Consider the following 18,875-nt stretch of genomic DNA (forward strand, 5'->3'; position numbering starts at 1 on the left):
AAATTATCGTTTAATTCGAAGAGAATTACTCAAAAAAATGGTAACATACTTAGCGTAAAAATTACGGAAAAAATTTCCTCTTTTCATAAGCTCTCCAAAACGATACAAATGTTGTCAACTGGCACACGGGTTGGGGGACAAATTGAATTAAAAGCGGAGAAGGCGCATTGTAGACCTCTTTGTAAAGTGAAAAGAAGTTGTCGGTTGTGAGAAATAAAGGAACGAAAATGAATGAAATAATGTTATTTACCATTCTCATGATTCCAGGTTGGCAGAATTAACTGTTACGAAAACTACAAATCCAGTTCAAATTGCCTCCCCGGTTACGTATGCAAGCACGCAGCCTGCGGCGTACTTCAGACACAGTCACTCGCGTTGACAATCAAGTCTGTTATGTATTGAGCGGCTGTCACAATTCTCTCTCTGAACTCTTCTTGGGAATCCACTGGTGGACTGTAGACTAACTCTTTCATGTGACCCCAAATGTAAAAGTCGCATGGCGTCAAATCCTGCCAGGGGGTCGGGCCACCTCGACCAATCAATCGCATGGGATGGGATAATTGACGTCCAGCCACTGTCGCACACCCCGGAAATAGTGAACTGGGCAGCCATCATGTTGGTAAATCATACCCCTTTTTCTGGCGAGCGGCACATCCTCCAGCACCGTCGTCAATTCTTTCCTTAGTTTTCGTAGGTAATGCCGTTTAGATTTTGTGGCAGATAGAATGGCCTGATCACATGATTGTGGATGATTCCCATTTAGTGAGAATTTTCTCTGGTGAGCCTTTTCTTTATATTTTCTGGGGTTATGACCAAAAATGCGCATTATGAAAATTCGTAATACCATCGCGGTCGAATTTGGATTCGTCCGTCCACAGAATTTGTGTCAGATGATGGGAGTCTACAACGCACCTTCTCTGCTTTTTATTCAGCTTTTTCCCACAACCCGTGTGCCAGTTGACAACATTTGTATCTTTTTGGAGAGCTTATGAAAAGAGGAAGTTTTTTCCGTAATTTTTACGCTAAGTGTGTTACCATTTTTTTGAGTAATCCTCTTCGATTTAAACAATAATTTCCAAATTTCTTCATAACGTGTGCTCCAATGACTGTTTTTTTTCTGTGGGTATGGGAATTTTGGGCATGAATTTTTTTTGCCAGTAGTCACTCATTCGTCAGCTGTTAGCAACATGTCGATTAAGTGCCCAGGGTGTAGTAGTTTTTTCACAATTAGTAGTTTTTTGGTCGCAAGTCGGAATATATCACGAAAATCTACAAACTGCAATAACTCAAAACCCATTGATTTCTGACCCCCGGTGCATAGGGTCAAATTTGTTGCAAATGCACTCTAGTATTACCCCCTTTCCAGGATTAGGTCGATTTACCAATCACCCTGTGTGTGTGTGTGTGTGTGTGTGTGTGTGTGTGTGTACATACGCAGGCACATGCGCGCACACACACACACACACACACACAGAGAAAGAGAGAGAGAGAGAGAGAGGTTGACATTTGAATACCTTCTGAAAAGGACTTCCTATTCAGGTCACGTGTTTGTATCATCATTCCTATCATACTACTAGGATGCAAGAGGTCTTTGGCTTTGCTAGACATTTGACCTAAGCAAGGGAAGCAGTTTTAAAAATGTTCTCTAGTTTTGAAAAATCACTATGGTATTCCACATCCTGAAAAATTACATCTGCTTAGAATTCCTTCCAACATTGCTTTTGCTGTTGTCTAGAGCTTTGCAATAGTTTCATGGCTATGCAAGCCTATTGAACTATTGCTAATAACTAGACAACAGCGAAAATAACCCGCACGAATATTCATGTGAGTGCAGAAGAAATTCTGCACAGATAGGTTGCCTGCAGGTGCAAATGTACAGCTGTAGAACAGCATGTTGTGATAAAATTTCTTGTGAATGAAGGTGTAAAACAGATTGGGAATCGCAAGCTGTAGAAAAACAACTGAATGGTGGAAATGATTCAAAGATGCGAGGTGGCTTGGAGCCCACTGCAGTCGTTCTAATGAACACTGAACAGGTGGTACACCTGATCCTTGAAAATCGATGAATAACATGACACCGGCTTGCAGGACAGACATATCTTTCTGTGGGAACTTTGAACACAATCATTCATAAACAACCACAGTTTGTGCACATTGGAAACCTAGACAGTTCTCGGGCTTTGACGGAGCACAGAAGTGCAAATCTCCGAGTTGAAGGAACATTTTGGCAGGGAAGGCAAGTGTTTCTCAAGTGTATAGTCATCTGTGATGAAACAACCCTTCTAGACAGGTTTTCTAGGTCGACATTTTCATTTTTGAACTCATTTATTTCTGTTATTAGCCATTTAATGTTGCTCTTGAGCAATTCCTGTTGTTTCAATCATCTTTATTGATTGAGTTGATGTTTTAAGTCCACTTTATGCACAGTAAGGCTAATCGGGACTGGACCTACAGTTTAAAGTGGGAACCAAATCATTATGTGCCTCCACTGGGAACTGAAACCGAGACCCCTTGATTACAAGGTGATGAAGCTACCACTATGCCATTGGGGAGGCCTCTTTTTTTAACCATCTTGTCTAGCTTGTTGTCAATAGTATCCAACTTAGTTGCAATGTCCTCCATTGTATAAGGATTTTACTTGACACCAGAGATAATCAAAGCAATTGCAATGGCAATGCCCATGAAAAACATGCTAGAAGACCACCCTTCCCTTTCACCTAACTGTTGTGTCAATGGAGGAAATAGGAGACGTGATTCGTCACTTGCAGGGTTGCCTTTCCTACTCATCACACAGTCAATCAGACGGAGGTATTCTTGGAATCTTCCTGCGCTCTTACCTTACCTGTTGGAGGCCGGGAATAATGCCAGCCCTGTTTTAACAATGGATAATGCCTCATCCAGTCAGTTCACTCCACATTTTTCCAATTTCAAGACTGGAAGATGGCGTACATTTGCACAGATGTTGACAACACCCCCATGCTGTTGCATTGCTTGCTTTGTTGCTCAGATTTGTTCAAGGTCTTGAGGTCTCAAACCTTTGTGGTGGAAATTAATGGTCGTTTTTAATAAAAGTTATTTTTAAAGTTACGCAAAAGGTTAAAAATTAAGTTTTTCAGGTCAAATGGCTTTTAGACATTTTTAGGAATTTATGGTTCATTTAGGCATATTACGTCCTACAGAATTGCAGTAGAGGAGTGCTCTGTACATGAAACGCAAAGATCTCTACATAGCATTCGTCTAGGGTGTAGTACAAAAATAAGTACGAACCTAGAAATCTGTTACCTACTCATCACCAACTTCCTGGCTCCTGCATTCCAGTATCCTATGGCAGCATGCCAAGGCACCAGAAAATTCTCCATCTTGTCATGCTTCACCACACTTTGGAGCTGGCTGATGTCTTCCTTCCACGAGAACTTTCATTCACTTGTTATGGGTATACAATCAAAGTTCCATGCTTTAATCATTCACATAACAATAACATTAGTTAAAGACTTCAATATAAAGGTGAATTTGTCTCTTAATGTACTACTTGCCACCATATTTAAAAATGGAAGAACAAATTTTGAGTTTCCTCACTATATGAGATATTGAGCGTTAAATTTGGTATTTTGCTGAACTGCATCATTATTTGTGCAAATCATACTGACAAAAGTGCTACACGTAAAAAATTAAAGTCTTTCGAAAGTTACTGAAAAATGTTCTGATAGAATGGTGCAATTTTAAGTAAATGCAATTCTTTAGATCAAAAATAAAACAGGAAGTTAAGTATACACATCTAAGTGATATTGGTGATATCATGCAATATTTTCATTTGAATTATGCCCATTACATTGCGATTGGTGATCTCAACGTAAATATGTTGAAACAAAATGAACCCAACATGCGATTCTTAAACGACATTGTTGGGGCTCACAGTAAGCAAATCATCACAAAGCAAACGAGGGTAATGCCAACGTCAAGGACTTTAATCAACATTATCATCTGCTCTGATAACCGGAAGGTGATCCACGTCGATCAGAATATAATGTCCAGTATATCAGACCATCACCTAACATACGCCCTGTTCGGAATCAACTACACCAAAAAATATAACAAATTGGTTCAAGTCAGAAGCTTTAAGAACTTTAACGAAAGTGAGTTTAACAAAGACGCGGAAAATATTAATTGCAACTTAATATGCAGCAAACACGACATAAACAAAGCTGTTTTTCTCTTGAACAGCAATATTATTGAGTTGGCTGACAAACACATTCCAGTAAAAACTTTTCGAGTAACCCCTTGGATATCAGAAAAAGTAAAAGAATTTTGGGAAATATGCGATTACTTTCACCTGAAGTATGTTAATACAGGAGATCAAGACGCGCTTCTCTCTTATAAATATTTTAAAAATCGTGCGAAAAAAGCTGTGAAAAACTCAAAATTCCACCATTATGACCGGGTTCTTAATCAAAAAGTTAAAAACGCTTAGAGTATTTTGGCAGACCAAAAATTACCCTCAAGTGTACTCAATGCGGATGCAATAAATGACTTTTTGTAAATTCTGCTTGTCAGCAAACAAACACGACCGAAGTCAAGAACTTAATCGAGTCATATAGAACACGGCAGACAACCGGAACCTTCAAGCTGAAGAAGGTTAATGAGGCTACCGTGTTGAAAGAGGTCAAAAAACTACATTCCAATGCCAAGGGTCATGATGGCATCAGTGTAAAAATGTTGAGACTCTGCATCCTGCATTGCCTAAAGAGCCTAACTCACATCATAAACTGCTCTCTAACTCAAGGGGTATTTCCCAAAGATTGGAAAAAGGACATAGTGACAACTATACCGAAAACCACTGTTTCCCTTGATGTTAAAGATCTAAGACCAATTATGTCTAAAGTTTTAGAATGCATAGTGAAAGAACAATTAGTAGACCATCTGATGTTGCATGACCATTATTCTCCACATCAATCAGGCTTCAGGAAACAGCACAGCACGGTAACTACTTTAGTTAGCGTTGTTGATGACATAGCCAAGGGGATGGATAATGGTAAATTTTCGTTCCTGGTACTCCTTTATTACACCAAGGCATTTGACTCCATAAAACTACAGCCTCTTGGCAGAGACATCTATTGGCATAAAAAATAAAAATTGTTATGGTTTCGGTCTTATTTAACGAACAAGCAACAATGTGTAAAATTAAAATTAGTACATGAGAATAAGTCGTGCATGTCTAAATGGCTTGATATCAAACAAGGAGTACCACAAGGAAGTATTCTAGGACCTATCCTCTTTTCACTATAAATCAAAGATTTTAATGAAGCACTAAAACACTGCAAAAACCACCAGTATGTGGATGACACACACATATATATATATACAAACACCAATAAGAAACAGTGCAATCCCCCTAGAAGCACTGCAACAGGACCGCAATTCAATATTTAAATGGTCTGAATGTAATGCACTCAAGTTCAATTCATCTAAGTCTTACATTTTAACACTAGGCACAACGAGTAACCTCAAAAAGTTAGAACAATTAAAACTCCCCTCCCTACACTGAATAATTCCATAATACGGAAAGTAGAAACAGCATGCAACCTTGGCATAATATTGGACGAGAATCTACATTGGGCTTTTCATGTCACACTCATAATTAACAACTCGATAGCCAAACTGCAACCACTTTTTCCATTCAAAAATATGCTAAGCAAAGAAACGAAAACTCACCTAGTCAACACACTTGCAATGCCAAAAATTGATTATGCTTCCCCTGGATTTATAAACATCAACAGTACCCTAAATTACAAGCTACAAAAACTTCAAAACAGTTGCATAATATTTATACTGAATGTCAAAAGAAGAGAACATATTTCCCTGTACTTACAGGAACTTAATTGGTTAAATGTTAAAAATAGAACATTTTTGGCATTGTCGTTATTGTACAGGATTCTGAACAATAAGGAACCAAAATATTTATATGATCAAATTGTCCCGTACAGGAAGAAGGGAAAACAAATTAAGCTTCGTAAAAAAAACACAATTCACAATCCCCACCCAAGAACAACACTCTATGGAAATCCCTTCACAGTCGCTGCAATAAAAGAATTGAATGAACTTCCCCCCACCACTGACCTCAGGGGAGCTCCACCCTGCAACACACAAAATAAACCTAAAGAAGCATCTACTGTCCAAACAATAGTGCCTGGCTTTGTCTTTTCTGTAATGAATGGGAATTAGGTATTGCTGTTAGTTTTAGTTTTATCTCTGTAATAATTGTACTCTAATTGTGGCTTTAGATTTTACTCTGTACCTTCTGTACATTAATTGTTTACATTATAAGTATGAATGTTTAGTTTTTATTTTTCTACTGCAACAGTGATTTTCAAGAAGTGTAAAGTGTCAATTGTAATATATTTTTTTAAGGGTTTGTTGTAAGAATGGCCCGTGAGGCCGAACACACCCTCTCAATAAAGACGATATTATTATTATTATTATAATTTCTTCAAATACAATAAATTTATAGAAATCTTTGATATTTTAGTTTTACTTCAAACCAAGAAATGTTCCAATCAGTCCACTGGTTGTCCAGATACTTGGCTTCAAAGAGATTAATGTAGAGAATTCAAGAAGGCAATATGGCTGCAGGTTAGATTGGGCATCTTCACGTTTGATGAACATATAAATAGTGTGGGTTCAGCATGTAATGTTTCGCATATCAATAAATGGGTACCTGGAGGAAACTCTGGGGAATAAAGGCAGCCAGGGGCATGGTGCTGATCACATCACCCCCACCTTCAGCCGTGATCAAGAAAGTGTGGGGCCCTAACCCCACACCCTCTATACGCCTTCATGGCATAGTGCACAGGGGAGCACTTTACCTTTTTTTACCTTTATATCAATAAATTAAAAGATTTTCTTATTGTTATAGAGGTTATTTATTAATTGTTCATTAATTTTCATTCAAATAATAAAACAATTATGTACACTTTTCAGCACGTATCACATGCATTCATTAGATGAATTTATGTCACTAGTACACACTTTCTTCACAAAACATACTGAAATATTGTCTTGGGAAAACACTTTACACAGCTCCTATTTTCGACTTCCACCGAATCCCGAGAATCCCATAACAGCTGCCAGATCTGAATTTTGATCACCACTTTCAGTCTCTTCATGTTTTCGTTTCTTCTCTTTTCTCTTCTCCTTTCTGTATTCTTTCAACTTCTCCTCCTATCAAAATAAAGAATTTATTAAATATAATACATGCATCACCTCCATTACAACCAAGATCAAGAATGTGTGGAGTCCTACTTCCAGACCCCTTATGTGCCTTCAAGACACCTGCACAATGCCGGGAGGTAGCCTTACCTGTTTAAAGTGCAAAAAACGGTATCTCCAAGATTGCAGTATTTGAAATTTTCACGTCAGACATTCTCATGTAGTTCTTCAACTTGTATTTTATGAAAGAGAGAGCACTGGCTACATGGACTTGTTACAAATTACGTAACATATTGATCATCTTATCAATATCTCGTATTTCTATATAAATAGCTTGTACTGTGCCTACAAGTTCCACAATTCATTATTTCTCTTTGTTCTGATGAATGTAACAAGTTTCATGTGGGTATAAAGCTGATAAAATATGCATGAAAGTACATTGGTTAATAATAATCTAATCACATATGACCATTTAGCAGGCTTGTTTGTCAATTACTTGATTACTGTGATCCAACATGGAATCTGAACTACAAAACAGAGGAAAATGTCCACATGCAGTTTGTATAATGTTTGCATATTGAGTTGATGAATAAGTTTGTAGTGTTTTTCACCGTGGTAAAATTATTTTTATTTGATACTAATTGGAGATGAACAAAAGACATAAATTAATCAGTAATATATTTTCCTTCATTGTCTATGACTGTCTACCAACACTGGGGCAGTTTTTCAATTCAACGCCTGAAGAAATAAGCTGATTCCGAGTTAAAAGCATCATCAAGCCATGTTCGAAGAGCATTTTCATCACCAAAGAAGCTTCTTTGAAGATTTATGGATTGAGAGCTTAAAAGGTTGCAATCCGAAGGAGCAAGAAGGATGTGGAATAGCAGTTTTTGTCATGTTAGCAGAGTGTGGGTGTGCATTATCGTGTCACAGCACTTGATGCTGTCTTCCTGGCCTACTCGCTGATTTTGTTGTTTTCATTTAAAGCATGCAGTATCCTGAACCTTACCCATGGAATGCAAATGTCGAATGGTGCTTGAATGGTCACTGTTCATCACATTTACTAATTCTCGAGTCGACTGATGTGAATCCTAATGGATTAAAGCATTTAAACAGTCCTCACTAAAGCCCGGTGGTCTTCCTGAATGTGGAAAAACCTTTAAGTCAAAAATGCCCTCTTTGTAATGAGAAAATCATATTCTTGCCCTGCATTCCCGTTGGCATTCTCAAGGGACAAATGTTTCGAGCTGCCTTTGCCCCTATGTTAAACTCTGACAGAAAAATATGTATAAATGTTCTTTTCTTTTTCCACTGGACACTTATTGTTCTTTAGCATATAAATAACACCGTCTTTCTTCAAATTTGTAAAATTCAATGCGTATTAACAAGCACAACAATGTCCAATTGATGAACATTAAACAATAAACTCGTAATACCACAGTGTTGCCATACGAAACACAAACACTATGAACTTATGCATCAACCCAACAATAAGGTGAATGTTACTCATTACATTATGTAAATATTTTGATCTTAACACATAATTTAAAAGGAGAATCATCAGTGATGTCTACTTTTATGTAAAAGTTGATTAGGAATGACTGAAGTGTGTGCTCCAGCACCTCTTCCTCCTGCTGTTGCTGCACGGAGACGTCGAACTTCAGCCTGGACCAGGGACGTCTACAGGGATAACAACAAGTGATACTGCCTTTCACCTATATTATCAAAACGTTCAGAGTCTAAAGAATAAGTTTTTGGACTGTGAATTAATGACGACTGAGTTCTCCGAATGCGACTGTGTGTGCTTTAGTGAGTCTTGACTCAATTCTGAGATCTCGTGTGTTGAAATTCCCCTCTATGAGCAGTTTGATGTTTACCGTAAAGATCGTGAAATGCGTAGTGGTGGTGGTGTTATGGTGTGTGTGAACAAGAAGTGGCACAGCAAGATACGATTGGATTTACAACGAGACTGCGAATTACTCTGGATAGAAGTAAGTACTAACCACCGTAGAAAAATACTTATAGGTTGTTTCTATCGGCCTGATAGGCGGAGTCCCAAAGAACTCTTAGTGTGTTGCTACGTTTCCACTTTGGCAGCTCTGTCCAGCCGCGAAGTTATTTTGTGTGGGGATTTTAATATGCACATAAAATGGAATAATCCTGTAAATGGCATACCAACCACTGGAGACGAAGACTGGTTCATAGACAATTCTTCAACACAACATGTACAATATGAGAAAAGATAAAAACCTTGACTTCATATTGTCCTCGTTTGAAACCTGTGACATCACGCCCTCTTTCAATCTGCTTCAGTCGGACCACGAGTCGCTGTGCGCTACCTTCAAAATCCCGGCGAAAGCGGGAGGCTCCCCTTTTGCACCCCCCAGGCATAAGATTCCGCTGTGGAAGAAAACGCCATGGGACGCCGTCCGTCGAGCCATTGACCTTTTCAACTGGAACCTGCTTTCCGAAGGGATCGTGACCGAGGCTGTCGAACTGTTGACGGACGTTATTCATGCCCTAATTCAGGACTATGTGCCACATAAAACAATGAAAAGTAAAAAGTTTCATCCATGGTTCGATGAGGAGTTACAGCATCTATTGCACAACAAACAGAGAGCATGGCAGCTGTGGAAAAGTTTCCACAATCCCCACACACACAACACTTTCAAAGCACTTCGTAAGCATAGTAAAGACCTTACGAAACAGAAATACACAGAATATGTAAACACAGTCACAAATGAACTCCTTACTAATCCGAAGAGATTCTAGACATTGATAAATTCACGGAGACAAACCAAACGCATCCCTTTGGAAGTAACACACAATGGCATTTCAGCTGTTGGTAATGATAGAGCTGAACTATTCAATCAAACATTTCAAAATAATTTTGTTTCAAATGATGTTTTAGATCACCCACCTATCAAGTCTATCTGCTCTCACTCTCTTTCTACCGTCTTTACAGAACCAGGTGAAGTCTTGCACTTCCTTACCTCCCTTTCTTCTCACCAAGCATCTGGACGAGACAATATTCCTACTATTTTCCTTCAAAAAACAGCTCACTCGCTAGCTACTCCTCTTGCAATGTTATGCAATAGATGCTTCTCTGAAGGCTGCTTTCCCACTCAATGGAAGAAAGCAAATATCATTCCTATTTTTAAATCTGGCAATGCAAATGATGCTACATGTTACAGGTCCATTTCTCTCCTTTCCACACTTGCTATTGTCTGTGAAAATATTCTAAAAAATAGACTTCTGAAATTCACATCCCCTTACATTAACCCAGCACAACACGAATTTCTTCCAAATTCTTCATGCCTTACAAATCTGTCTTCTATGCAATCCTATGCCATAAACACAATTACTAATCGTAATCAGTTGGATGTTGTGTACTTTGATCTGTCCAAAGCTTTTGATTCAGTGGATCACTATTATTTACTGCATAAATTAGCTAACAGATTTAATATAACTGGAAACACGTTAAAAATAGTGAAAGACTATCTAAGAAATAGACAACGTGTTAGACTTCCTGGAACTAATTCTAACTGGCTTCCTGTTATATCTGGTATGTCGCAAGAAAGCGTTCTTGGCCCTCTGTTATTTGTATTATATCTGGATGATCTCACAGACCTCTTTAATTCCCCCATCTCAAGCACAATTCTAATGTTCGCTGATGATTGCAAGATTATGAGAGAAATGAAACAGCCATCAGACAGCAACTTCTCCAAAATGACATAAATAGATTCTCTGAATGGTGTAAGCGATGGAAACTGTCCACAAACCCTTCGAAATGCTCTTACATAACAATTTCATTGAAGCAAAACATTCTTGAAGGCAATTATGCACTCACCGACATCACTCTAGCAAAAGAAGCACAACACTGAGATCTAGGTATCCTCATAGATTCTAAACTAACTTTCGATAATCACATATCAACCATCACAAAAAAGGCAATGCGTATGCTAGGCTTACTTTACAGATTCGCCGAAATCCATAACCCGAAAGCACTTTCTATTTACTTCAAAACATTTGTGTCCCCCGTTCTAGAATACTGTTCACCCATCTGGATCATGGCTGCCCCTTCTCATACCTCCAAGATCGATAATGTTCTCAACTAACTTTCGATAATCACATATCAACCATCACAAAAAAGGCCCTGAGACACCTACCTAAGAGAGATCTGCTTATAAACGTAAACATAAATACTCCAGAATCACGTAGATAAGTTGCAGATATGAAATTACTACATAAGATCATTAATGGAAACCTAAGATGCAGCATCCCACTCGACGAACTCTCCCTCAAGAGTGCCCAGACACAAAACACGGAGCAAGGAAACTTTCCACACTGCAACTCCAAGACTCTCACTCATTCAACGTTCACTATTTCATAGGCTACCAAATCAGTTCAATGTAATCTCAAACCAAACCGATATGTTCAGTTCATATCCATCTTTTATCACCAACATAGAAAAAATTGTATATAAGTAATGCTTTTGTGAAACACATCTGTTTACCTTGGAACTGTCTTGACTTGTTTATGTTTATATTTATATTTTGTTTATTTTATTTTATTTTGTTTCATGTGTTCATTTAAACACTAGTGTACTGTTTTACTGTTGTTTCTTTCTGGTTTAAAATGGCTTCTGCTGTACTGGAAATTTCAATAAATAAATAAATTAAAAAAGGAAACTTCCGTTTCTGCCTTTCTTCTACCACTGACTATGTGGCTTGCCATGAAAATTTGAGTTTTTATAAGCGTCTGGTGAGTGTTTGCTTGATTACCTTTTATTTAGCCCTTGTAACTAAGAGTTGCAAAAAAGCTGGCATTTTTGAATGGACGTTTTTTTTTTTCAGATAAAAAAAAACACCTTTTTTGGAGAAAAAACAAATTTTTGCTTTTTTGGGTTTTTACAAATTGCGGCTAATGGCCAGTTCATCTTCCTTGTTCATGCAAGACATAGCGTGTGGACCGAAAATTATATTAGTATACTATTAGATTATATTTACTAAATACATACAATACTACTCTAAGGTATGTTTCAGTTATGTGGGTGTGCATATACTATGTAGATATATTTAATAAGGCTACTGAAATATGATGATAACACTTTAAAAAAAAAACATCTATTTTGAAAAAGCTGGCATTTTTGCAACTACTGATTATGTTAACAGTTGCATTTTAAATTTAGATATGGAGTGTCTTTTTACAGTAGAGAGATAAATGAAAGCTAAGGATCAAGAAAAATGCAGTCAAGTAATGTATTTCCACCAATTTCAAACACTTGGGGGTAAAAAGCCGAAAAAAGCTGCAGAAAAAAAAACTCAGTTTTTTCCCCGAAAAAGCCATTTTTTTCCGACCACTTCCAACTCTACTTGTAACCCTCCCAAGATAATATACTCTTCACAACTGACTCACTGTTCCACGTAGAAATTGGAAGCATGATTCATTTTGAAGCCTCTCTGCCACGTATGTTTCTCAACTTGTTTTTTGCCTGTCTCGAAAAAAATTCAAAGTCATAAATTTTGCAACTTAGCACCTTGGTTTCATCTGAGAGTAGTCAAGTTAGAGGCAGGTTTATTCTTGCACATTTTACCAATTATTAACTGGTATTATGATACACAATCAAAGAGAAAGTGTAAATTGAATCTTTAGGACTCTGTGTGTTCAAATTTAAAAAAAGAAAATATGTGTGGTTTTGAAAGATTGAATCTACTTTTGCTCCAGATGGAGAAAATTGCCTTCAAATTTGAGTACAAAGAAACAAATTTCTCAGGAGCCAAGGCGACACCCACCTATGCATCATAAGTTGTACAAACATTACGAGTAATTCATATACCATAATTATTTAACCTTAGGAGGAATATTGTAAGTAATTCTCATTATTGTTCTTTGTTGTTTGCACTCTTCACTGCGTGCCTAAAACATTTGTCAGCTTTCAATTTAAATTCTAAGGCTCAAAATAATTACAAATACAAACTTTCTGTGACAATATTTCAATATTTGAAAGTATCCACCTCAGAATATACACAGTGTGTCCCATAATTTTCCGGACTAGGACAAGAAAACAGGAACTGCACACACAATGACTCTTGGGTGTATATTTATTCAAAATACATTCCTTCTGCTTCAATACACTGAATGCAACGCTTATACAGCTTGTTAAAACACTTCTGGAAGTCTTGTTGGGAATAGTGTTGAGAATTAGTTGAAGCTCTTTGAATCTCTGCAACAGCATTGAACTGGATCCCTTTCAGCTGCAATTTGTTTCAGGAAAAGGAAGATCAGGAGAATAGGGGGGATGATCAAGCAGAACAATACCCTTGGAGGACAAAAACTGATGGACACCCACAGACCGGTGACTTGGTGCATTACCAATCAAAAGGGACCATGTGCAATGTTGTTGGTATTTTGGGCTTACCTGTCGAATTCATGTCCACAGACGCTTCAAAACCTCAAGGTAGAACTCCCCTGTGACCGTCTGTCCATTGGGAACAAATTCTCGATGAATGATACCCATGGAGTCAAAGAACGTGATGAGCATTGTCTTGATACCTACAGATGGAACTTCTGCAGACAAACTTTCTTGAGTTCTGGAGACCCTTGGCTCTTCCACACCAAACTCTGGTGCTTTCTTACGGCTCATTTGAAACACAACATTTCGTCAACGGTGACAATAGTTTTCAGGAAATTGGAATCCCTGTCTGCAGCCCTAATCATGTCTCGGAAATGTTGATCCCTTTGGTTTTCCGACATGGTGGCCTATAAAGGTGTTGTTTGCGTTACTGTAACTTTTAAGAAGATACTTCCCCAATGTTGAAATTTACCAGCAAAAGAGAGAAAACATTAGGGTAAATGGGGAAGGAGGGTTTTTTCAAATCACGGAATATCAGGGTGGCCACCCTGATAGACCATGATAAAATTCAAGTATAATTCCCGGTTTTCAAGGTGAACTTTCCAAAAATTCAAGGGTACAAGCAGGTGTTTTCTCTATTTCAACATATTACAACTCTCACCACACATATACACACACAAATATATTAACAATATAAAGGGTTTGTGTGATTCTAATGTATCCAAAAATTCTAAATCAAAGCAATTAAACAGTATATTAAAATATTTAATTTAAGGTGCGTAGTTTACATTTGCAATTTCACATTCAGACTCAAAATACATCTTCAAACACAAGTCACGCATGTTATGGGATATACTAACCTATGAAAAATTGTTAATTGTACAAGAATTTCAAACTCAAATTTGCCTATTCAACTTCAGGATACCTTATTAAAGATTAGACACACACAGGAGATGTACTACATAGAAATTTTCAGCGAAAAATGCAGGCTCGACTAGGACTCGAACCTGGGTCTCTGGCATACTGTGCCATTCCTCTACCACTGAGCTACTAAGCTGGCCTGGCCTCGCCTAATTTTTTGCTGTTGCTGTTTTACCTGCGTGGAACTGTCTCTGCCAGTGCTACCGCAACGGGATCTGCTGCCTTTGCAACACTGTGTGTTTTCGGCTATGTGGCATGGGAGGAATTTTCTGAAGTTGATCCTGCATTCCGCTATGTGGCATGGAAGGGGGTGGTGCATGCATGCCTTACGAACGCATCGCAGCCCAAGATGGTTATGCACTGTTGTGTTCACAGTGGAAGGAGCCACGTGCACCCTCCTGGCCATCTCATGTTGGGTTGGTTGATGTTTCTGGCATGGCATTCGCTGAACCTCTCGGAGCACAACAGGCGATACTTTCACTGGTGTCCTCTCATGGGTGCCTTTTGTGTGCACCAGGATACACTACCTTTCAAAGTGGTTTTCCCGACAGTAAAACCATTCTCCCAACACTGCTTTACTATTCGACATACAAGAAATGTGCATGTGAAAGGGCCATGACGTAGCTTTCCCACTTTTGGTGCCATTTGACAGCTACATGCATGACATTCTGGCAAATGCAAGCTACAATACATGACTGATAACAACAGCTGCACGAACACTCCAGCTAAATCCCACAGATGGTCATCGCATCGCAAAGTCGTTTGAATATATCCTGCACAACCTACTGTGTAAAACAAATATGGTTCTACCTTCGAGTTGTGTCAAATTATCAAAAGGCATGAATATTCAACATCAGTGTGCTTCCGTTAACAATCATTTTAAATCAATATATTGTGTGCAGGATTATAAAATCTCAATACAACTTTTAACCTCATGTTTCTGAATTTTGCAAAAATATTTCTATATTTGGGGGTCATTTTGAACCCACTTTATTGGCTGCCTTCTGACAAAAGGCATACACCTCCTGAACATTACGAGCCGATATATTGGCTTACACCATATGCTAATGAAATTATAGGTGATTATCAATGTGGATTTAAATGTAACAGATCAACTACAGAGCAAATTTTTCACATCAGACAGACACTTGAAAACAAGTGGGAATATAATCAAAATGTCCATCAGCTATTCATTGATTTCAAAAAAGCATATGATTCGGTCAAAAGAGATAAATTATATAATATATTAGTAGAGTTTGGAATACCTAAGAAGCTTGTTAGTATGATAAAAATATGCACCAGTGAAACAGAAAGTAAAATTCGTGTGGGTATTAATGTCTCTGACAAATTTACAATTCATGATGGGTTAAAACAAGGAGATGCATTATCTCCATTGCTCTTTAATTTTGCCTTACAATATGCTGTAAGGAAGGTAAAAGAAACTAAAGAAGGACTAAAATTAATGGTGTGACTAAGTTGTTAGCATATGCAGATGATGTAGACTTACTGGGGGATGATGTGAATACAATTAAGAATAATGCTAAAATATTTTTCAAAACTGCTAAAGAGATAGGTTTGGAAGTTAACAAAGAGAAAACTAAATATATGCTAACAGGCCGAAACCAAGTGTTAGGTAAAGTAAAAGTAAAAAAAAAAAAAGTAAAGTGTTCCCCTGTGCATAGCACCATGCCATGAAGGCATATAGGGGGTGTGGGGGTAACGCCCCACACTTTCTTGATCCGGTCGTGAGTGCGGGTGATGTGATCAGCATCACGCCCCTGACCGCCTTTACCCCCCAGGGTTTCCCCCAGGTACCCATGTTATTCGACGCTGGGTGGGCGCCGGGGCCGCTTCCACCGTTAGAAAAGTTCCCGGATTTGAACCGGCCGGGGATCGAAACCGGGACCTTGAGCATGGTAGTCAGACGCGTTACCGACTGAGCCACCGCGGCCTTAGGTAATAATCAAAATCTAATTATTGATAACAACTCGTTTGAACCAGTTTCCAAATTCAAATACTTAGGAGTAATATTAACAAATGAAAATTATATTAAAGAGGAAATAAAAAGTAGGCTTAATTCAGGAAATGCATGTTACTTCTCTATTCATAAACTTTTGTCTTCTCGTTTAATATCTAAGAAACTAAAAGTTAAAATATACAAAACAGTAATTTTGCCTGTAGTATTATATGGATGTGAAACTTGGTCCCTTACATTGAAAGAGGAACATAAATTGAGAGTATTTGAAAATAAGATCCTTAGGAAAATATTTGGACCTAAAAGGGATGAGGAGACAGGTGAGTGGAGAAGGCTACATAATTTAGAACTACATAATTTGTATTCATGTCCAGATATTATTAGAATAATTAAATCCAGAAGACTTAGGTGGGCAGGCCATGTGGCACGAATGGGAGAGGAAAGAGGAGTTTACAGGATTCTTGTTGGGAAACCTGATGGTAAGAGACCTGTAGGAAGGCCAAGACGAAGATGGAGGGACAACGTTGAGATGGACCTAAGAGAAATCTGTAGGGATGGAAAAGAGTATATAGAACTTGCTCAAGATAGGGAAAGATGGAAGGCCTGTGTAGCTGCAGCCATGAACCTTCGGGTTTAAGAAGGCTAGGGAGTTAGTTAGTTAGTTAGTTAGTATATTGGCTTACAAAGATGTAAACGAGAAGATGTGTCTACAGTAAAAGGGTAGCCACTCTAGGATCATGATAAAAATCAAGTATAATTCTCAGTTTTTAAGGTGAACTTTCCAAAAATTCAAAGGTACAAGTACGTGATTTTTTTCTATTTCAACCTTACGTATTACCAGAAGCGTGCGGTAAAGGAAGGCGGGGCAAGAAACAATTTTGATATCTGAAGTTCATGTTTTTCAATGCCTTTATACACCTCGGACTGGAATTTATGTACTTTCACATATTTACATCGGCAGACTTATCAATTCCCCTATTTCCGTTGTATTGGCTGCAAACATAGAGCCTTCACGAGGCACAGTTAATCCACGTTAGATGGAAGAGGGCTGCTTACCTTTCTCCACACTTTTGGAGTGACTTATACAGTTCTAGCATGGTCACTGTTCTTTCTCCTTCATGAGAAAAAAAGGCCCGCTTTGTCTTTGGCAAGGGTGTTGGAAACACCTCGTCCACGCTGGTCACAAGTGTTGCTAACTTCTAGAATTTTCTATGCATCTGTACCATCACCTGACTGTATGATTATTCACATGTGGAACGTAATACGTAGTATTGAACAATTAGCTTATGAAGTTAGTCAATGAGTACCGGTCATAGGGTATTTATAAGAAACAAAATAACCAGCCAATACTTGGACATATCCGTCATGTGGTCAGTAACTTCGAAATATAGAGGGTATGTAACACTGCAAAGAGGGTGAGGAAGAGGGTGCATTTGGAAGTGTGGGAGCTGTATGTATGTGATTTCTTTACTGTAGCCATCGTCCTGTGTTATTCTGTTCTTTTTTTTTTAGTATAGTCTTTTTTTAAAAAAATAACCACCAGAGCTACAAAGAAGACGAACTATCGATTTGGAGTGGTGCAGGTAAGGACTCGATTAGGGATCTTTATTCATTCAGTTAAAGAACATCTACCGAAAAGTTGGAGGTGGTGAATTATGAGAGACCGTGCCCTGAACTATGCATAACCAAAAGAAGTAAGAAAAACGTGAAACTTTTCATTAAGCAGTTAAAAGTGTCTCAGTAAAAAACAATATGTTTGAATTTGTTTGAGTACACTTTATGCACAGAAAGGCTAATTGGGACTCGACCTGCAGTTTAAAGTGGGTTCCAAACCACTCAACCGAGTATGGAATCCGGGGGCCCCTTCATTACAAGGCAATGATGTTACATGCAGTAGCAATGTTATTAATAAATCATTTTGTTCGAGTAATTTCCATAATGCAATGCAAAGACATGAACATTTCCAAAATTACACTCGTGCAGTGACGTACAAAAGGAGGGATTGGTGGGAGTCATAACCCCTCTCTTGGCACTGTATTCATAAAAAAAGGGCTAAAGCAGGGAAATATGACAAAGGGCTGGGTTAGCAGGGGGGTGGAGCAAGAACCCACTTTACAATTCCAGCCCCTCTTGTGTGTATACCAGTGAGTTATCCACACACACACACACACAACAACCCCCCCCCCCAAATTTCGTCAATACCCTCCTAAAAGTTTTCACCAATGCCAAATGTTTGGTAATTTTGGCTCTAAATTTAACCTTACACCCACTTATGTTACATTTGAAAATGTAATTGGTTGAAATAAAAAACTGACCCACGAAAAATCAAGGCACACCCCTGCGTATTACTGCCTCTCACCTCCCCCCATCCTCCCCCTTATACAAATATGTTAACAATATAAAGGATCTGTGTGATTCAAA

The 18,875-nt window shown here is 38.2% G+C and overlaps 1 protein-coding gene across 1 annotated transcript in view; it reads right to left on the minus strand.

Annotated features, from left to right (window-relative positions):
* Nucleotides 1-6,905: 6,905 nt before the first annotated feature.
* LOC145989495 (zinc finger matrin-type protein 2) overlaps nucleotides 6,906-18,875 on the minus strand; it is a 28,412-nt gene continuing 16,442 nt past the window's right edge. The window contains exon 5 of the mRNA XM_083124849.1: nucleotides 6,906-7,215. Coding sequence (XP_082980975.1) covers nucleotides 7,078-7,215 — 138 coding nt within the window. The 3' untranslated portion in view covers nucleotides 6,906-7,077. The remainder of the gene's footprint in view (nucleotides 7,216-18,875) is intronic.

The sequence above is a fragment of the Lepisma saccharinum genome, chromosome 6 (assembly GCF_977018435.1).
Source record: "Lepisma saccharinum chromosome 6, izLepSacc3.1, whole genome shotgun sequence".
Lineage (NCBI taxonomy): Eukaryota > Metazoa > Arthropoda > Insecta > Zygentoma > Lepismatidae > Lepisma > Lepisma saccharinum.